At 43.1% G+C, this 18,786-nt stretch overlaps 1 protein-coding gene across 1 annotated transcript; it reads left to right on the top strand.

Moving 5' to 3' along the window:
* Positions 1-294: 294 nt before the first annotated feature.
* Positions 295-5,148, top strand: LOC147900864 (pentatricopeptide repeat-containing protein At2g33680-like). Its single transcript, XM_087375897.1, has 2 exons — positions 295-2,275; positions 2,624-5,148. Exons 1-2 carry the CDS (start codon positions 778-780, stop codon positions 3,574-3,576), a joined length of 2,451 nt encoding a protein of 816 aa, XP_087232023.1. The 5' UTR covers positions 295-777; the 3' UTR covers positions 3,577-5,148.
* The last annotated feature ends 13,638 nt before the right edge of the window (positions 5,149-18,786 follow it).

Here is an 18,786-nt window from a genome sequence, read left to right as displayed (position 1 = left end):
ATCGATTATAATGGCTTCAAGTATGAGGTTTCCCATCTAAGGAATATGATATACATTGTTATATGAGAGCTTCAAATATGGGATTGCTAAAGATTAGGGAAACTCTTTTAAATTGATTAAATTACCATAGTCCTCAAAAGTGAGTATGGTTGGGAGGTAGTTATAGGAGTTTCTAAAGTGTATAGATGATGTTCTCTAAAATTAAGGTTATAATGAAAAATAAGTAGGTGTATGGTTTCATAAATGAGAAATTAAAAAAGAATTGTATAGTAGCATGGTTGGCGGACGGACATTCCTGCTCGTAGGTTTTTGCTCGGAAAGTGTGCACATCCAAGTGAGGGACTCAAGTCCCCAAAGAGGTGTTTAACCAGCCTGAGCCGCTCTCCATTACAAGTGTAAACATTGGTTGGGACGATCGGCCAGCTTGGAAATGGCGATCCGAGCCTCGGGGAACAATTTCCAAGCTGGTTTCACAGAAGGATTTGTTGATGAACTGAGAGACGGAGTGCCTGATCCCTTACATCAAGAGGTATGGGTACATGGGCTAGCAAGGGGAAGAGCTTTTGGTGGAGACGAGAATAGGCTGTTGGCAGTTGGAATGCGGCAGAGCCCTTCCATCCCAAAACTCGTGGTCAGACGCGCTCCATTTTGGCATCAAGGTCCTCTTACGCAGGGACCGTCGTTTTCTTCACGGTTGCGGCTCTCTGCGCCCCGATCTTGCTTTGACTGAGGTGCACCGATCTTGTCTTGTTTGGGTGCTTGCAACTTCCTTAATTGATGGGTGCACACCTTAGGCTGTCTCCTTGCAGTTATTCGTATGACGTAGTAAAAGATGCAAATCCTGTCCACACGACTTTTTCTCAGCTGAAGACGGGTAAGGAAATTAATGCCCTTACAGAGGAACGTTCAAACGAGAATATTGTGTTTAAAACAAACAATTTGATAAATGTCTATGTGAAGCGTGGCAATATGGTGGAAGCTCGCCAGGTGTTTAACAGCATGCCGACACGGAATGTGGTGTCATGGAACATTATGATCCTGGGATATGCCAACCAAGAAGAGGGTGCATGGGCTCTGGAGTTGTATGCAGAGATGCACAAAAATGGCGTTCAACCGAATGATCGAACATTTGTTGGTGCATTGAAGGCTTGCACTCTAGGGGCAGCATTGAAAGAGAATAAGGAAGATGGTGAATCTGCAGAAATACAAGGCCTGTTCAAAGGTAGAGCCATCCACTCCCAAGTAGTAAAAAGTGGCTTTGAGGCAGTCGTATACGTAGGAACCATCTTGGTCAATATGTATGCAAAATGTGGGAGCATGGAGGATGCATGGTGTGTCTTCGATGAATTGCCTCATAGAGATGTGGTCACCTGGACTACCATGATGCTGGGCTATGCTAAGCAAGAAGAAAGTGTGCGGGCTTTGGAGTTGTATGTTTGGATGCACGAGGAAGGTGTTCGACCAAATGCTCAGACCTTCATTGCTGCATTGAAGGCTTGCACTAGCTTGGCAGCAATGGAAGAGGGGAAGCAAATTGATGGGAAACTTGCTAAATTAGGATGCTTGACGAAAGGTAAAGCCATCCACTCCCAAGTAGTACAGAGTGGTTTTGAGTCAAGTGTGTTGGTGGGCAATGCCTTGGTCAATATGTATGCAAAATGTGAGAGCATGAAGGATGCATGGCATGTCTTCGATAAATTGCCTCAACCGGATGTGGTTACATGGAATACCATGATCTTAAGGTATGCTGAGCAAGAAGACAGTGCAGAGGCTTTGAAATTCTATGCATTTATGCGCCGAGAGGGTGTCCAAGCAAATGATCGAACTTTTGTTGGCGCTTTGAAGGCTTGCAGTAGCTTGGCAGCACTGGAAGATGGGAAGCATATTGATGGGACATCTGTGAAGCTGGGATCCATGATGAAAGGTAGAGCCATCCACTCCCAGGTAGTGCAGAGAGGCTTTGAGTCGGATGTGTTTGTAGTAAATGCGTTGGTGGATATGTATGCAAAATGTGGGAGCATGGGCGATGCATGGTTCGTTTTTGGCACATCCCCTCATCGTGATGTGGTTACATGGAATACCATGATTTTGGGGTTTGCTGAAGAAGAAGAAAGTGTACTGGCGCTGGAATGCTATGCACAGATGCATCAAGAATGCGTTCTTCCGGATGCCCGAACGTTTGTTGGTGCATTGAAAGCTTGCAGTAGCCTGGCAGCACTGGAAGAGGCGAAGCAAGTTGATGGGGAATTCTGGAAAATAGGCTGCCTGGTGCAAGGTAGGGCCATCCACTCCCAGGTATTAAATAGTGGTTTTGGCGCAGATGTATTTGTTGGAAACACCTTGGTGAATATGTATGTGGAATGTAGGTGCATGGAGGATGCATGGTGTGTCTTTAAGGGATTGCCTTATCGTGATGTGGTAATCTGGAATATCATGATCTTGGGGTATGCTGATCAAAACGAAATTGTGCTGGCTTTGAAACTATATGTGTGGATGCATCAGGAAGGTGTTCAACTTGATGCTCGAACCTTTGTTGGTGCATTGAGAGCCTGCATCGGCCTGTCAACACAGAAAGAAAAGCAAGTCGACAGGAAACATTTGAGAATAGTGTGCCTGGAAAAAGGTAGAGCCATCCATTCCCAAGTAGTAAAAAGTGGCTTTGAGTCTGACGTATTTGTGGGAACCACTTTGCTGGGTATGTATGCAAAATGTGGAAGAATTGAGGATGCACGGCGTGTCTTTGATGATTTGCCTCACCGGGATGTGGTTACTTGGACAAACATGATCTTGGAGTATGCAGAGCAAGAAGAAAACGATGAGGCTTTTAGACTTTATGCACAAATGCAGGAGCAAGGGCTATCACCATGTGATATTACCTTTGCTGCCATCCTGAAAGCATGTGGCAACAGCGGAGCTCTGAAAACTGGGAAAAAGCTGCATTTTCAACTTAGCAGAGGTGGTCTCGAGACCAATGCACTAGTGGCAACAAATCTTATTGACATGTATGCTAAATGTGGGAGCATGGTTGATGCCCAACAATTGTTTGATGCATTGCCCACAAGGGATGTTATAGCATGGAGTGCCTTGATTGCTGGATATGCCCGCCAGGGAGAGAGTGAGCTCGTGTTTGTTTTGTTTGAGAGAATGAGGCTGGAAGGCATAAAGCCAAATGGGTTCACATTCCTTAGTGTTCTCACGGTATGCAGTCATGTGGGTCTAGTGGACAAGAGTCAAGAATACTTTCAGGCTATGAGGAAACAGTATGGCATTGCCCCGACTATTGAGCACTACAATTGCATGGTTGATATCCTGGGACGTGCAGGCAATGTGGATGAGGCAGTGGCGATTGTAGAGAAGCTTCCTTTCCAACCTGATGTCGTCATTTGGTCAACTGTGTTGGGTGCTTGTCGAAAGTGGAAGAATGTTGAGGCTGGAAGGCATGCATTTGAGAATGTGGTGAGACTAGATCAAAATCTTCATGCAGCATATGTTTCAATGGCAAACATATATGCTGATGCTTACATGTGGGAGGATTGTGATAAGTTCCACTGCATGACAGTGGAAGGACATGTCTGATTTTGACTGTATAACAAGAGGAAACGTTCGATTGTGAGAAAGGAAAGTGGCCCTTGTGGGCACAGTGAGGAGTTGTTATAGCTTGTGCCTTAATCCATAGACACAAGCAGATACATATATCCCTGGTTTGCCATGGAGAGAGTGAATGTCTTTCTCATGCTCGAGAGAGAAAAAGGCAGGAAGCCATACACCCATTTTCTTATTGTATGCAGTCACTCGAGTCTGGCGGGACAACTTTTCTTCCATGGTTGATATCCTGGACCGTGCAGGCCATAGCAAGGGGGGAGTAATGATGGTGAAGAAGCTGCCTTGCCTGGTGTTGTCTGGTTGACTGTGTTGCATGCTTGAGAAGTTGAAAGTGTCTGAAACTGTGGTGACATAAGATTAAACTCTTCTCGTAGCATGTACACTGATGCTCACATGTGGGCAGACTGTGATAAGATTCACGGAATGAGAAAGTAGCTTGAACATTAAAGAAGTCGGGACAAAGCTGATGGACTGACCTTCAGGGATTGTGGATGAATCTACTGTGGAGAGAAAACTTTCCCAAAGCAAGGATACATGTACAGAAGGCTGAAAGATTTAGTTTCCAATGGAGGAAGGATTGTTGCCTGGTTTAGATAATGAGTTACAGGAACATGTGGGGATGAACCAGGAAAATGGACTATGTGAACATAGTAAATATGGTGTGACTTAATCTACACATAAATGGATATAATCGGGTTCACATTTCTTGGGCTTAAAGTATGCATCTTGTGGCTCTATTGGACAAGGCCAAGGAGTACTTCCAGGCTATGAACAAGCAGTATGATATTTTACCTGACTAGTAAGCACTACTTGCATAATTGCTGTGCAAGCCATGCAAGCCATGTGGATGACTAAATGGCAACAGTGGAAATCTTCAAAAATGTGGTGGAGCCATGAGCCTGAAAATTTTGGTGGTATATGATTAAAATCTTCAGGCAGCAGATGTTTTGGCTGACAGCAATGCTGTTGCTCCATTGTGCAAGGACTCGTAAGGTCCATGTAGTAAGAAATGTTTCTTAGAGTGGACTGACAAAGGGATTCGTGCATATATTTTGTGGTCGGGAGAAGAGATGCTCCATACATGCAAAGCTGGAACATTTTTCTTCCAAAATTGAGGGCCCTGATTTGGATGCTGTTTTATAGGAAACATGTGATGATGAAAAAGGGAAATGGATTCTCTCAGCACAGTGAGAAGGTGGCATGGCTTTATCTTTACACGAAGGGGATATCCTAAAATACTTGCAGTTTGTGATGGTTGCACAAGGCCGTTGCTCACCCTGCATGTACAGTTGTGCCCTCCAAAGCATCAGATCTATCCAGCAATGGAATCTGCTGTGCTGGGCCATGCAGAAGCAGTTTTCCTGGACAGAATATTGTTTGTCCTTTGGCCATGGCAGTAGTGTGCGTAAAAACTCAATCAAACGATCCTAACATGCGAAAGTCCAAGTTGCTTATATACGAGGCAACTCGGTGACAACTGTCCAAAGTGGACTACAAAAGGCTAAAAGGGGAAAACCCTGAATGGGGCCCTAAAGCTAGTGTAAAAACGTGTATTATTGAATAAACTAGTTGTAGATTGTGTTTGTATTGTCCCTCTACCCTCACGCGAACTCTCTCTCTCTCTCTCTCGGCCCCCCCCCCTTTCCATTCTCTCTGTGACTTCCTCTCTCCAACTTTATCATTGTATCAGATTTGGACCTTGGTTACAACTTACTAGCATTGCTAGCTGTTAGAAGTACACTTAGCATTGTAGTTAAGAGTCAAGATAAGGGTCCAGATTCACTAGCTAGCGACCAGCGTGGCATCGGGTTTGCAGCAAGCTAGCCATGCATGTACAGAAGATAGCGTTGTCCAATTTTCAAAGTATTTAGGGTTTTTAGTATTTTTTGCGAGTGTCTAAAGGTGTCTTATAGGAGAGTGTGTGTCTAACGTGCCTTAACGTTAACATCAACTTGAAAAATTTTAAGCCTGTTTTTACAAGGTGTTTTGGTTGTGCTATTGCTGTCTGTTATCTCAGATCTAAGTGTCCTTGAGAGTGATTCTTGTGTATTCTTGTCTATTGAGGTTGGAGTTTTCATTTGCTTCAAGATTAAAGTGGCCTACAGACTGCACATTCACCTATGAGACATGGACATCTATCTCCATGGAGGAGCAATGCTCCAACACAACCAGATCTTAAGTCATTCAAAGCTTGTTGGGTCAGCTCAAAGTCTATGTATGTTTTACAACAACACACAATCTAGTCTTTGAGGTTCTTGATGTATTAGGGCTTACAATGCTTAAAGCTCCTTTGCCCAATTGGAAAGTCAGGGTTCTGAGCCATAAACTTTAGACAACTTTGTCTGCTCAACCAACATGTGAGAAATTAAATTTTGAGAAACTAAACACTTTTTTTTCTGCACTAGTATGAGGAGAACAAACATAGGTATGTGCAAAAACACAGTCCAATCAAGCTACTTGAAAACAAAAAAAAATCACTATTATAAATAAAATAATTTCAACCGTCGGGTTTGGTTTACGACAGTTACATATCTGGTGTCTAATGTGTACCAGCTTGGTATTCCAACCACTAGGTTGGTTTAGAACAATAACTAATCAAGCTACTAGAATATAAAACAATTTCAATACTACAAAACAAAAAAAATTCACATAGTTAGTTTAGAACAGTTGCATAGGTGGCATCTGGACCTATACAATCTTAGTAAAATATATGTTGTTCCAACCAAAGGACTGGTTTAGGAGAATCACATGACTCGAAATAGTCCAAAATTAAACAGTCCGCCAATGGTATAGATTAAGGAAGTTGACCCAGCCATCTCGCCCAATGTAAACGTCGTAACTCATTCGGGCAGAGTGATGCAGGGCAAATCTAGAAAGAAACCAGCACTACTCCAGTGGCCTATTCAAGAAGTGGTGAGACGACAAGTGATCAATTTGGCTCCAAAGGACAAAGTGTCGGCACCTATTCCGAGACCGGAGAAAGTTTGGAAAGTATAGTTCAAGGCAGTGCCGGATCTCGCAGCGATGCAAGAGCCATCCCAGGTAGGATATCAAGCTCGAATTTTTAAGGCGATTTCGAAACCAGGGCCATCTGGAACAGCGATGGCGCAACCGGTACGGCACTCCCTAGCTAGCTGAAGCAGGAATGGAGGATCTCCTAGAGCGGCGCTTCCAGTCTCCTTGGGACGGTTGCTGCAACTGGTGTCACAATTCTATAAAAAACTCATACAGCCATTGATCAGAGTGACAGTAGTACGCAAGGTGGAAGCTTTCCATGTAGCATCAGTGCTAGTCGTCGTCGCACTAGTTCCTATCATAGATATGCGGATACCAATGATTTTCGCAATGGCACACGGTCGAAGTTTTTCACACGTGCTTGTCGATGGAGGGTCTGGGGTGAATATTGTGACCCTGAGGATGTGCTAGAAAATGGGATGGACAAAATGAGAGCTGGCACCATATTTGGTTCGGATGGCGGCTAAGCGGCGAGTTCGCCTGCTGGGAAGATTGAACGCAGTGTGCATGGAGGTTGTTGGTATTGACTTCATCGTGTCATTCATCGTGCTCAATATGGAAGCACCCAGCCTAGAGTACAGCTTTCTATTGGGATGCCTTGGTTGCGGTAAGCTAAAGTCAAACTACCTTCAGAGCACTCAAACTAGGTTGCGGTAGGTAGCCTTTCCGTCATGGCTCTAACTCCAAATTGGACCTGAATCCTTATCATTATTCAATTGGAGTTTCAGTAGTAACAAGGTCGTGAGCTTTGTCCAACAATTACGCAATCAAGTGATGGCAAGAAAGAAAATATGCAATTATCTCCCTCGTTATATAATAGATTTGTGGGAAGAATGAATAAAAAAGTATGCTTTTAGGTGAAATTTGGAAGGAGTGTTTTAGTCCTTTAAACCAATCTAAAATCAAGGGCCTAAAATTATACACGTGGCTTAAGAAGAGCTCACAAATAGAAAGCACATTTTAAACCCTTGGATCTTCATAAAGATCAACACCTATAATCACGCCACATGGCTTAATGAGGGCTTAGAAAAGGAAAACTTCCTTCTAGGCTGCCTATCATAAAAAGAGTGGCTGGAATATATTGCAAGAGTGGCTGGAACATCATGCAATATATGACCAATTTAGTTCAGGTCATATAGGAGTTATGTGGTTGTCCTAAACAAGTGTAATTGAAGAGAAAATAAACAAAAATATATTTCGTAACCAAAATAATTGATGACCAACCCGATGGTTGAAATTATTGTATTTCCTAGTAGATAAATTAGCTTGTTTTACTAGTAATTAAATTAGTTTAGTTTAATTTATGGGTCGGTTTGGGTCATACACGGGTTGGCTTGGACTGTGATCATCTAAAACCATCCTGATGGTTGAAAAAGAGAGATATAAATCAGCTGGTTAATGTGCTTCTTATGCCCACCATCTTTTGTCGTTCCAAGTTCTGTTGATCCCACATACCTGAGCCTTTAGAAATTTATCCTGCCACTGGCCTTCCCCTAAGCAGAAAAAATAGGTCTTTGCCCGAGGACCACCCTGTCCTTCGCCTTCGCGTCCATGACTACGGTCTCCTCCTTTGCTGCTTCCACCTTTGGCGGGAGGTTGTTCCTGGGTTTCTGCAGTCCCAGCTTGTTGCACCATGGTTTCCCCTCTCCGGCAATACACATCAACAAAATTGGACATACCAATTGCCTGCAAGCAAGTGCAATGTAGCCCAAATGAATACAAATAGGCCAAAGGGCACGCTATTGAATTTGATGTTGTATATTATGAACTGCAATGACCTTTGACATGCTTATAAGTCATATAGCAAGGAATTGCATATAAAAAGAACCAATACAAAATTATAAATAGTGTTGGAATTATTGAAAGATCTTTGTACATGCACAAATTGCACATTTTCAAATTCTTCCATTCTATGAACTGCAATGACCTTTGACATGCTTATAAGTCATATAGCAAGGAATTGCATATAAAAAGAACCAATACAAAATTATAAATAGTGTTGGAATTATTGAAAGATCTTTGTACATGCACAAATTGCACATTTTCAAATTCTTCCATTCTAGGAAAAATCTAGATAGCAATATCACCAACTATCAATGTTTTAAGACTACCATGTAGTAGTCCCACTAGTTTGGCTTCCATTTATTCAATTGGTTTTGGTTTTCAACAAAACAAGAAAACTTTATGGAGTGTGCCCTCAAATGGGTGTGCATAATTTTGGCACAATATTGGAGGCTCCTAAAACCACATTTAATGTTCTGAATTAGGTGCATCCTTTGATTAATGAGAAGCTCATGTAGTGTACTTTTGTATGATTACTTGGTTGCATGTATACGAGGAAATAAAATTGTGATATCTTTTAATAATAGTTATATCCTATACTCTTCAGGATGCATGCTTCACATGAAACATAGCAGTTGTAATGCTTTAACGTTCCTATTCCAAATCTTTATTCCATACTTTTTTGGTCTCATGTTCAAGATTGGAATGTGTACTACAAGTTCAAGATAAATTTTATCGACTCCCTTGAGCAATACATATGTTATGGGTCAGGCAAAATATCTATATACAAAAATGCCCCGAGCCTCACAAAAAATAGCTACACCCAAGCAAACATTTACCTAGAAAGTAGATGCTAGACTACATGGAAGTAGTAATGACCGATTGCAAATCAAAGCTTCAAGATGTGGTGAAATTGTGAAGAGAGTGGGAGAGAAGTAAGGAGTCTCACTTGCAGCTTGCTCACATACACAACAGGGGAATATACACAAAGGTGGAGGCTAAAACAGCTTTCCTCTTCTTAGTTGTGAAAGCCAAAAGAACTCTCTCTTAGTACAAAAGGAATAGGTGAACCCTATATGTGGGTCTCAAACCAAACTTAGCTAACTTAGGTGGCATACTAACTGAGCCACTAACTAGAGTACATAAAGATAGCTGTCATCTAGCTATTATTCATGGGTGGTGTACCAATCGCATCTACATCTAACAAGTTGGTGACATAAATGCACAACGGTCACCCTGGCATATCACGAGTGGAGCTCGATATCTCAATGCTCCCCCTCGAGCTCAATCCCAATTCTTGTACACCAAGCAGGTCTCTAAACTTGCGCAGCTTCTCTGCACCCGATGCCTTCATGAACATGTCAGCTACCTAATCCTCTGTGCTGACATAAACTAGATCAATAAAACCTACTAGAAACTTCTCCCACACATAGTGATAATGCACCTCAATGTGCTTTGTTCTAGCATGATAGACTGGGTTATTTGCCAAGTGTATACTGCTCATGTTGTCACAATAAATGACAACTAGCCCATCTGTAGACTGATGCATATCATAAAGTAGCTCATGCAACCAAGTTGCCTCACATGCAGCCATTGCTGCACCCCTGTACTTAGCCTCTGTGCTCGACAAGGCAACTGTAGGCTGTTTCTTGCTGCTCCAAGTAACTGCAGCACTCCCAAAAGAGAACACATATCCACTGGTAGATCGTCTATCAAAAATACTACCAGCCCAATCATCATCAAAGTATCCATGCAACTATATCTGAACCCCAGTCTCATAAAATAGTCCATACTGCAATGTGGACTTCACATACCTCAGTATCTGTCTAGCCGCATCCAAATGCAGTTTCCTTGGAGCCTGCATAAATTGACTTACCAACCCAACAGCATAGCTCAAATCTGGCCTTGTAATAGTCATATAAATCAAACTTCCTACTATGTGTTTGTACATAGTAGGGTCTTCCAGAAGCTCACCTGCATCTGTGCTCAACTTCACATTCTGCTCCAAAGGGACTGAAATAGGCTTAGAGCCTGTCATCCCATATTTGGACAACATGTCCAATCCATTCTGCCTCTGCAAGAGCCATATCCCACTTGTGGATCTAATCACCTCAATGCCCAAGAAATAACGCAGCTCTCCCAAATCCTTCATCTCAGACTTCTGCTTCAATAGCATTTTCACATGAAGGATATCTTCATCACTATCACCTATGATGATCAAATCATCAACATAAATGACAAGCAACATAATGCCTTTCTTTGTTTTTCTCACATAAAGTGAGAAATCTGCCTTGGAAATCTGAAAGCCAATAGTGACAAGATACTGTCCTATCTTCTCAGACCATGCTCTGGGTGCTTGCTTCAAGCCATACAAGGCTTTCTTCAACCTGCAAACAAACTCAAGATGAACAGCATGCACATAACCTGGTGGCTGCTCCATATAGACCTCTTCTTGCAAATCATCATGCAAGAAGGCATTCTTTACATCCATCTGATGTAAAGACCATCCCTTTGATGCAGCCATAGTAATGACTGCTCTTACGATTGCCATCCTTGCAACCAGACTAAATGTTTCTTCATAATCAATGCCATATGTCTGTGCATGCCCCTTTACAACTAATCTTGCCTTGTATCTGTTCACAGAACCATCTGCATTCTGCTTCACCTTATAAACCCACTTGCAGCCAATTGCATTCTTGTCTTTAGGCAAAGGCACCAATTCCCATGTAGCATTTACTTCCAAGGCATCCATGGCTTTCTCCCATTTTTCTTTTCCCATGGCTTGCTCAAAAGAAGTGGGTTCTGGTTCATGTATCACTTTGACCATATAGGCATAGTGAATGGCTATAAATCCACCATATTTTAGCCTATCCACATGATACTTAACTCTGGTAGACCTGCACAAAATAGGCTCACTACCAAGTGCTCTCAAAACATTCCTTGTCTTTTTTACTCTAGGTGTAACAACAGAAGGAATACCCAACTCATCATCAAGGCTCTGTTCTGAGCCACTGGATTCACCATCCACATAAGAGTGACCTGCATTCACATCAACCATGGGCTAATCTACTTTCTCTTTTCCTTTTCGTGATACTTGCATACCACTATCTACATTGTTTTGAGGAGATCCTCCTGATCTCAACCTGCCTATCCATGGCGAAGTATGTGAACCACTGCTAGAGGACACTACAGGTCCACTAATATTTTGTGATTGCTGCTGTGAATTCTGTGCAGCATTACCATTTTTTGCATCTACATCATGAATCACATTTACTGGTTTATACCAGCTGCTCATCCGATAAAAAATAACATCTCTGCTCACTGTAAACTTACGAGTAGAAGGGTTATAGAAGATGCACTTCTCAGCTTTTGGATCCAACTTGGATCTCAACTCATCTGGCACATGAACATAGGCAATGCAACCAAAAACTTTCAAATGAGAAATATCTGGTTTTCTACCAGTATACCTCTCCTCTGGTGTCATGCCATGTATTGCTACAGTGGAATTCCTTTTCATTATGTAGACTGCTGTAGCAACTGCTTCAGCCCAATAATAATATGGCAGGTCTTTTTCATTGAGCATGGCACGAGATACCTCTCCAATATGCCTGTTTTTCCTTTATGCAAGTCCATTTTGCTGTGGGGTATGACTGCATGAATATTGCTACTTTATGCCATGCTCCTGCAGGAACCTTGCTAACTCATTTGAGAGGTACTCTCCCCCTCCATCTGACCTTAGGCATTTTATTTCAAGCCTGTTTCTTCTTCAACCATAGCTTTAAAAGCTTTGAAATGCCCAAACACTTCACTTTTCTTTTTCATAAAACACACCCAATCTTTTTGCTGTAGTCATCAATAAAAGTGACAAAATAATGACAACCTCCAATAGATGCAGCTTTAGTAGTCCACACATTGGATTGGATTAATTCCAATGGCCTGTTACTCTCTTGAACATGTCTAGGAAATGGTTTCCTTGCCTGTTTTCCAAATTGACAGGCTTCACATACCTTATGCATTTCTGCAACCTTGAACTTAGGCAATCCTGCAACAATATTTTGGGCCTGCATTAATTTAAGTCATTGTACATTAACATGACCAATGCGTTTATGCCAGATATCAATATCTGCAACTACACTGGTCCCATGTGCAAACATTGCTACACTCAATTCAGGCATGTCTGCATCCAACATAAACATCTTGCCCTTCTTCTTCCCTTTTGCTATCAAGCGACCTTTATTTTTCATATCCTCAACAAAGCATCCATGATGATTAAATATGACCTACAAGCCCTACTCAACCATCCGATTCAAGATGATATCATTGAATCCTCCAGGCAAGGGGACATCCTCCTTCTTGGTGACTTCAATGCACGCACGGGGAATAAGCAGGTGGGCCTGTTGGACTTTGATACGAATTCCCTCATAGTACGAGAACTAGATGTAGTTGAGCTTGGGATAGTGAGACACTTTGCAGATGCACCACAGATGAAAGAGTATGGATGACGTCTACTTGAGCTAGGGGCTGTCCACCATGATTTGATCATTTACAATGCTCTACAGAGATGGCCATCATTTGGTGGTCTCACTTGTTTCCCGCATGGCAGAGGGACAAGCACAGTAGACTACCTATTGGGTCCCTTGGCCTTTACCTCACAGATGTATGACTTTATTGTGCCGCCTCCCCCCTCCCTCCCCCACTTGGTGCTGATCACTCGTACTTAGCCTTTTGTATCTCTACCACTATGCCAGTCACAGGGAGGGTCCACGCCACGCCCTCATCTATGTGAGCAACCTAGTGTAGGGGCTTCTAGCCCTACTACTTGGAGATGATGTAGACCATGCCCACGCCTCAAACACCCTTACCAAAGTGGCCATGGACGCAACCATTAGGTCTCCCCATGACTCGATTTGCACGTTCCTTACTAGGGAAGATGCCGTAGAATCCTTGGTATTATGATGAGTGCAGAGAGATGAGAGCTCACCTCACACGTGAGAAATCCCTTGGCCACTTGACATCACTCGAGGCACAACAGATCTCACGGCGGTGACTAACACGCTGTAAGCAACGGCCTTCCTCACCCACAGAATGGATGAGGTGATCAGCTCATTTCGAGGGGGGAATCCCACCATCTCCAGAGGTTCTGATCTGGGGAGTGGTGAGCCTATACGAGTTTGTCAGAGGGAGAGTTTGTGTCCCAGGAGGTCTATCAAGCTAGGTTGAGAGCACGATTGGGGTAAAGCAGGGATGCCCTCTGTCATCGACTCTCTTCAGGCTCTACATTGATGAAATTACATCTTTCATAGACCATCTAGGAGGCAAGGGAGCACCACTGGTTGACTTGATTATATAGATCTATACGTGAATGACATAGTCCTCCAAGAGAGACACCTGATGGTTAACCTCAGGAAGACCAAGGTCATGATCTTCAACACCTCTTACACAGTGCTTCACCAACATAGCTTGTGTAGTCCTACACATATTTGGGTGTAGTTTTCACAGGCCAATTTTCACGATGACCCACGCAACCAGAGCACGACTCACATGAGGACGCGATGCTTTGGCTCGACTAGAGCGACAGTGCTTCCAAGTGCACTTCCAGGATCCACTGACGAAGTGTTGGCTTTTCAACACTCTAGTGAGGCTGACTGCCATGTATGCGGCACCTTTTTGGGGGTGTGATATTTCAGCAGTAGAATGGAGGATTTTTGAGCGGCCATAGGTGATTATGGGCTCTAGGATGATTCAGAGTAAGCCCTCGGTCGCCCATCAGATAATATGTGCAAAGTTTGCCATGAACCCTCTCCAGGTTGATACCATTTTTTAGATAGTGACATTCCTCCAAAGAGTTTGGGACCTACCTTGCGAGAGACTTCCAAGGCTGGCACTAGAGTCTTCCATACGACTAGCAGAGAGTGGGGTAGGTACATCATGGTATGCATGCATTACTGCATGGTTTGCCAGTCATGACATTTAGATTAATCGGCTTCCCCCATTTCATTATAGCATGGATGCAATGCCCGAGTTGATCCCATTGAAGATGCTAGCATTTGTAGAGAGAAAAGAAAGCCAAAAAGATGCCCACCATATCTCATAATGGCTCCTTCTACCAAATCAGTGATGGTGATCCCATGATGTCTCCTCTACTAGGTCAACGATGGTGATGTGATCCCATAATGACTCCTCCCGATAGATCAGCAATGGCAATACTATTCCCTGCAAACAAGTTAAAAACTTGTCTGAGACTCCTTAAAATTCAACTAAATTTTAGGGGACCCGTTACTTGTCTTAACTAAATGGATGTTTAAATAAACTAGTGGGAAACCACTCTTAAAAAATATTCTATTAGGGGCTTTATTTAACTGCTGGTAGTGGAAATAGGTCCTAAATTTGCTACAATTTTGCAGATTTTACACAATTGAGAAAATTAAATTTAAAGGCAAAAATGAAAATGTTACAGGTTCATTGTATATAGTTCATAGGTTTTGTGAACACTCGAGTGCCCGCCCATCCTAGGTGGTGGTTTTCTTTCCACACAACACTCACCCACCTGAGCTTCTATCAATGGCACCTGCCTTGGACCAGTGGGCACAGGGTCCATAGCTGTGGTCAACTCACACACACACACACCCAACAACATGCTAGGACACTAGGCCCCAACCTATAAGATTTGAACCCATGACCTGGGGATTAGAAGCCCAATACCCAAACCACTAGGCTAGGCCAAAGCCTTAGAGGCATTCTAGGTTGTTATTAAATCACACTCAAGTGAGAAGGGGTAAAGTTGAGTTGCTTTGTCCTTGCCGCTACGCAAGGTGGTGCTCACAAGTATTTGTACTCTCTGGGATATTTTTTTCCACCTACGAACTCTGTGCCTTGAGATTATAGACCTTCAAAAGACCAAACTACTCATAGTGAATGATTGTAGTTGGTCCTCGATGCACTCCCGCACAATTGTCTTGTCGCAGGAGGCGCTCAGTGCCATCTCTCCAAGGACACCCTCCTTTTCATCGTCCTCGGACTCGTCTCTAGCCAGTTGCTTTGGTGCACGTCGACCTCTACCTTTGCCATGTTGCCCCCAAGAAGAGGGTGTGCTCACGCCTTCGCTACGCTCACTGGAGGAACTATCCTCGTTTTCCTTCTCCTCCTCTTCTTTGATTGAACTCTCTTGCATCACAAGTTTCCTCTTTCCTTTGGAATCCCGCTTAGTAGCACCAGCGGTAGCCCCAGCAGATGTTGCCAAGGCTCCACGGAGTTCTGAGGACAGGCCTCCCATTGATGATGCACCGATAAGTCTGCACGTCCGAGGGATCAAGATGAATTGTCCTTCTTCATCCACCCCCCCTTGCATTGAAGTAGCACCCCTGGGACCATGCAGTCTTCCTCTTGCAGAAGTTGCACCCCCAGTCGGAGGCATGTCCTCATCATTAGGTTGGGCTATATCATCAAGTATCTATTCACAAAAATTTGTAAAATGGGTTCAAGAAAATCCAACAAAGCCCACTCTAAGCTGATGCAAAGGAAGAAGGACATGATAGAAGAGGTCACCACTTGTTTAACGGGCCACACGAGTAACACGTTCTCTTTGAGGTCCACTTCAACCCCATCCTTGTTAATTCCTTTCAATGGGGACTTATCATACATGCATGAAATCATGACACCAACGTCATCGGATCGAATGCCTTCCGACTCATGTGTTTGACGAATGCACGTCTGAGCCACGGGATCGTATTTGTCATCATACAAGATGACGATGTCATCTCGCTTGAATACGGGTGATGCCATTCTTGCTAGGATGCGGATTGAGGATATGGTACAAAGGTAGGGTTTGCAAGACCTACATTCATGGCACAAAAACCCTCATTACAAGACAAAAAAGAGAAAGATAGGGGGGAAATATAGAGGCCTTTCTGAGGCACAGAGAGGGAGGGGGGAGAGAGAGAGAGAGAGAGAGAGAGAGAGAGAGAGAGGGAGGGAGTTGATGGCAATGCTTGAGGAGTTGGAGCCTCTTGTCCAAAGGCATAGGTAAACCATACAGGGCCAACCGAATGGCAACTACATGCAAATGTGTTTTCTTTGCATTCTTAGAAGCAACATAACACGCAGTCGAATGGACAACTTGGCTCAGGTTCAAGCATATGGTACGTGGTGCTTGTGTTGAAAGTGATGAAGGGATGGAGTCTAGGCTCTTGAAGCTGAACCAAAGATGTGCTTACAGATTTTTCCATAGGAGCCTCTTCCCCGGTCGAGCGGTCGATGATGAAAGCAGATGCTTTATCTTCAAGATGTCAACAACAGGGCTTGCTTCGGAGGTAGATCTGGTGAAGCCAATGCGCTACACTGGTGGTTGAGATCTACAAAATAGCTACATATGTTTTGACCATGTACGGTGTTATGCGGGTGGACAACGATGGCTGCTCACATATATGATCCGAGGTAAGGCAAATGCTAGTATTCCTTCATTCCCTCTAGCACCGAAAGGATGATGCTTATGCCTAACTTTAGTTGTATGAAGCAACGTCCAATAGTTGATGACTGTTGCAGTGTGCAAGATGAAAGAGGAGGACACTAAGGGTCAGATCATTTTCTAATCAAAGCTAAATGATGTCATGGAGAAGTGTGGGCATCCGGATCACTGTAGACTCTAAAGGCTTCATGGCAGACGAACTAGAGGGTAGTATGAACAGTGTTCAATAATGGACTAGAGAACTAGAGGGTAGTATGAACAGTGTTCAATAATGGCTGGCACGAACTAGAGGGTAGTATGAACAGTGTTCAATAATGGACTAGAGAACATGATGCATGGCTGAAAAAGGTCTTGCCTTTTCCATTGGGAGCAAAGCCTATAAATCCACACCTCCCAGTATGTGCATAGGAACTTCCAAGACGAGCACAAACGCATGTGCCGATTGTGGAGGTGTGCATCGGTAGAGGAGGATGCAACCACATAGCAAAGGTACATTCGGGCTTGGTGGGGCACAGGGAAGGTTTCTGATTCGAACACCCCTGTGATGGAATGTTGGCTGTGAACTCGTGGCATGTTCGATATCCATGTTGGTGGAAGCACTTTGTTGGTGTGAGTATCCATTCACAAATACAAAAGTTTATTTTCCCATCAAATTTTGCAAATGAACCACTCACTATACTTTACTCTTGATAGGACACGGAGGACATATCGCACGCGCCCATGACAAATCTTATTGAGCCTGTACAATGCAAGTTTTTTGGTTGTCGAAGGATTTAAGGGGGCGTTGAATCTGTACGATGTATGTGTCAGTGACTTGGCTAATGCGTTGTTGCAAAGCACCAAGAGACACGCATTCATTTGAGGGAAGTACCATGGTGCTTGCCCTACTGCAGAGAACCTTGCGAGGCGAGCTTAGCAAGGGAAAAGCCCAACCCTTACAACAACGTTGAGGATGGTGGAGGGTGTCATAAGTGGCACTCCTATGCATCAAGAGCCTGAATTTAGGGGCGACAACATAACAGTGGCTCATAAGCGGCGAGCTTCTCCTAGCTATACTGGCCTCAGCAAGGTCAAGGTCTTAGACAGAGACGGCCAATTTAGTCTCCACGTCGCCAACCACTCCAGATTTATAGTTTTAATTGTGCACATAATTGGTTTCATAAATGTTTACTTGGCTTTTATGAAATTTTCAAATCCTATAAAGCTATATGGTGCATTCTAAAGTATTAGATCTCACATGAGAAATGACAGAATGTAGGTCTAAAAACAACCCCGGTCTAAAAAACACCATGCTTGGGTGCAATATAACAAATAAATAAAAGGGAACTGAGTTTAGTGTACCAAGAATACTTATTGGAAGTGCATGGGCATGAAGTAAGGCCAAGTATTGTTGTTCATATTTAGATTGACGTTGATGAGCTATTGTAGTCACTGGACAAATGATGTTACTATTTTATTGTGCTAAGATAATTTTCACTCTTAAACCATTGATTCAATCAGGTAAGTCAGTTTTTGAACACGCTCTTCATAAGCCTTATCATCATCATGTTGGACTTTTTTAACGTTTTATTAGTGTCACATATTAGCAGGTTTAATTGCCTTTTCAAACATTAACACTCAATCATCTTTATTAATTTGCAAGCACTATTCAATAGCTAATAAGCATACCAAACTTGGCAACCCAAAAGACACATTTGATACTCCATGTAAATATGACATTGCAAGGTTACTCTATTTTTTGTGAAACACATCCAACCCTGGATAAGCTCTCCCATGTGCTACACCTCCAACACTGGTGCTGATCTTTTTAGAAACGGGGGAAAGGTACGTTCCCCTATGATTATAAATTTACAAAGATAGTTGTGCTGGCTCTCCGCCATATGCTATGTATGGATTTTCTTGTTTTTTTTCCCATTTCCCCT

Source organism: Dipteris shenzhenensis, chromosome 6, assembly GCF_047967505.1.
Source record: "Dipteris shenzhenensis isolate YYH24624 ecotype China chromosome 6, Dip_SZ_1.0, whole genome shotgun sequence".
NCBI lineage: Eukaryota > Viridiplantae > Streptophyta > Polypodiopsida > Gleicheniales > Dipteridaceae > Dipteris > Dipteris shenzhenensis.
This window is presented reverse-complemented; position numbering and strand designations above follow the sequence as displayed.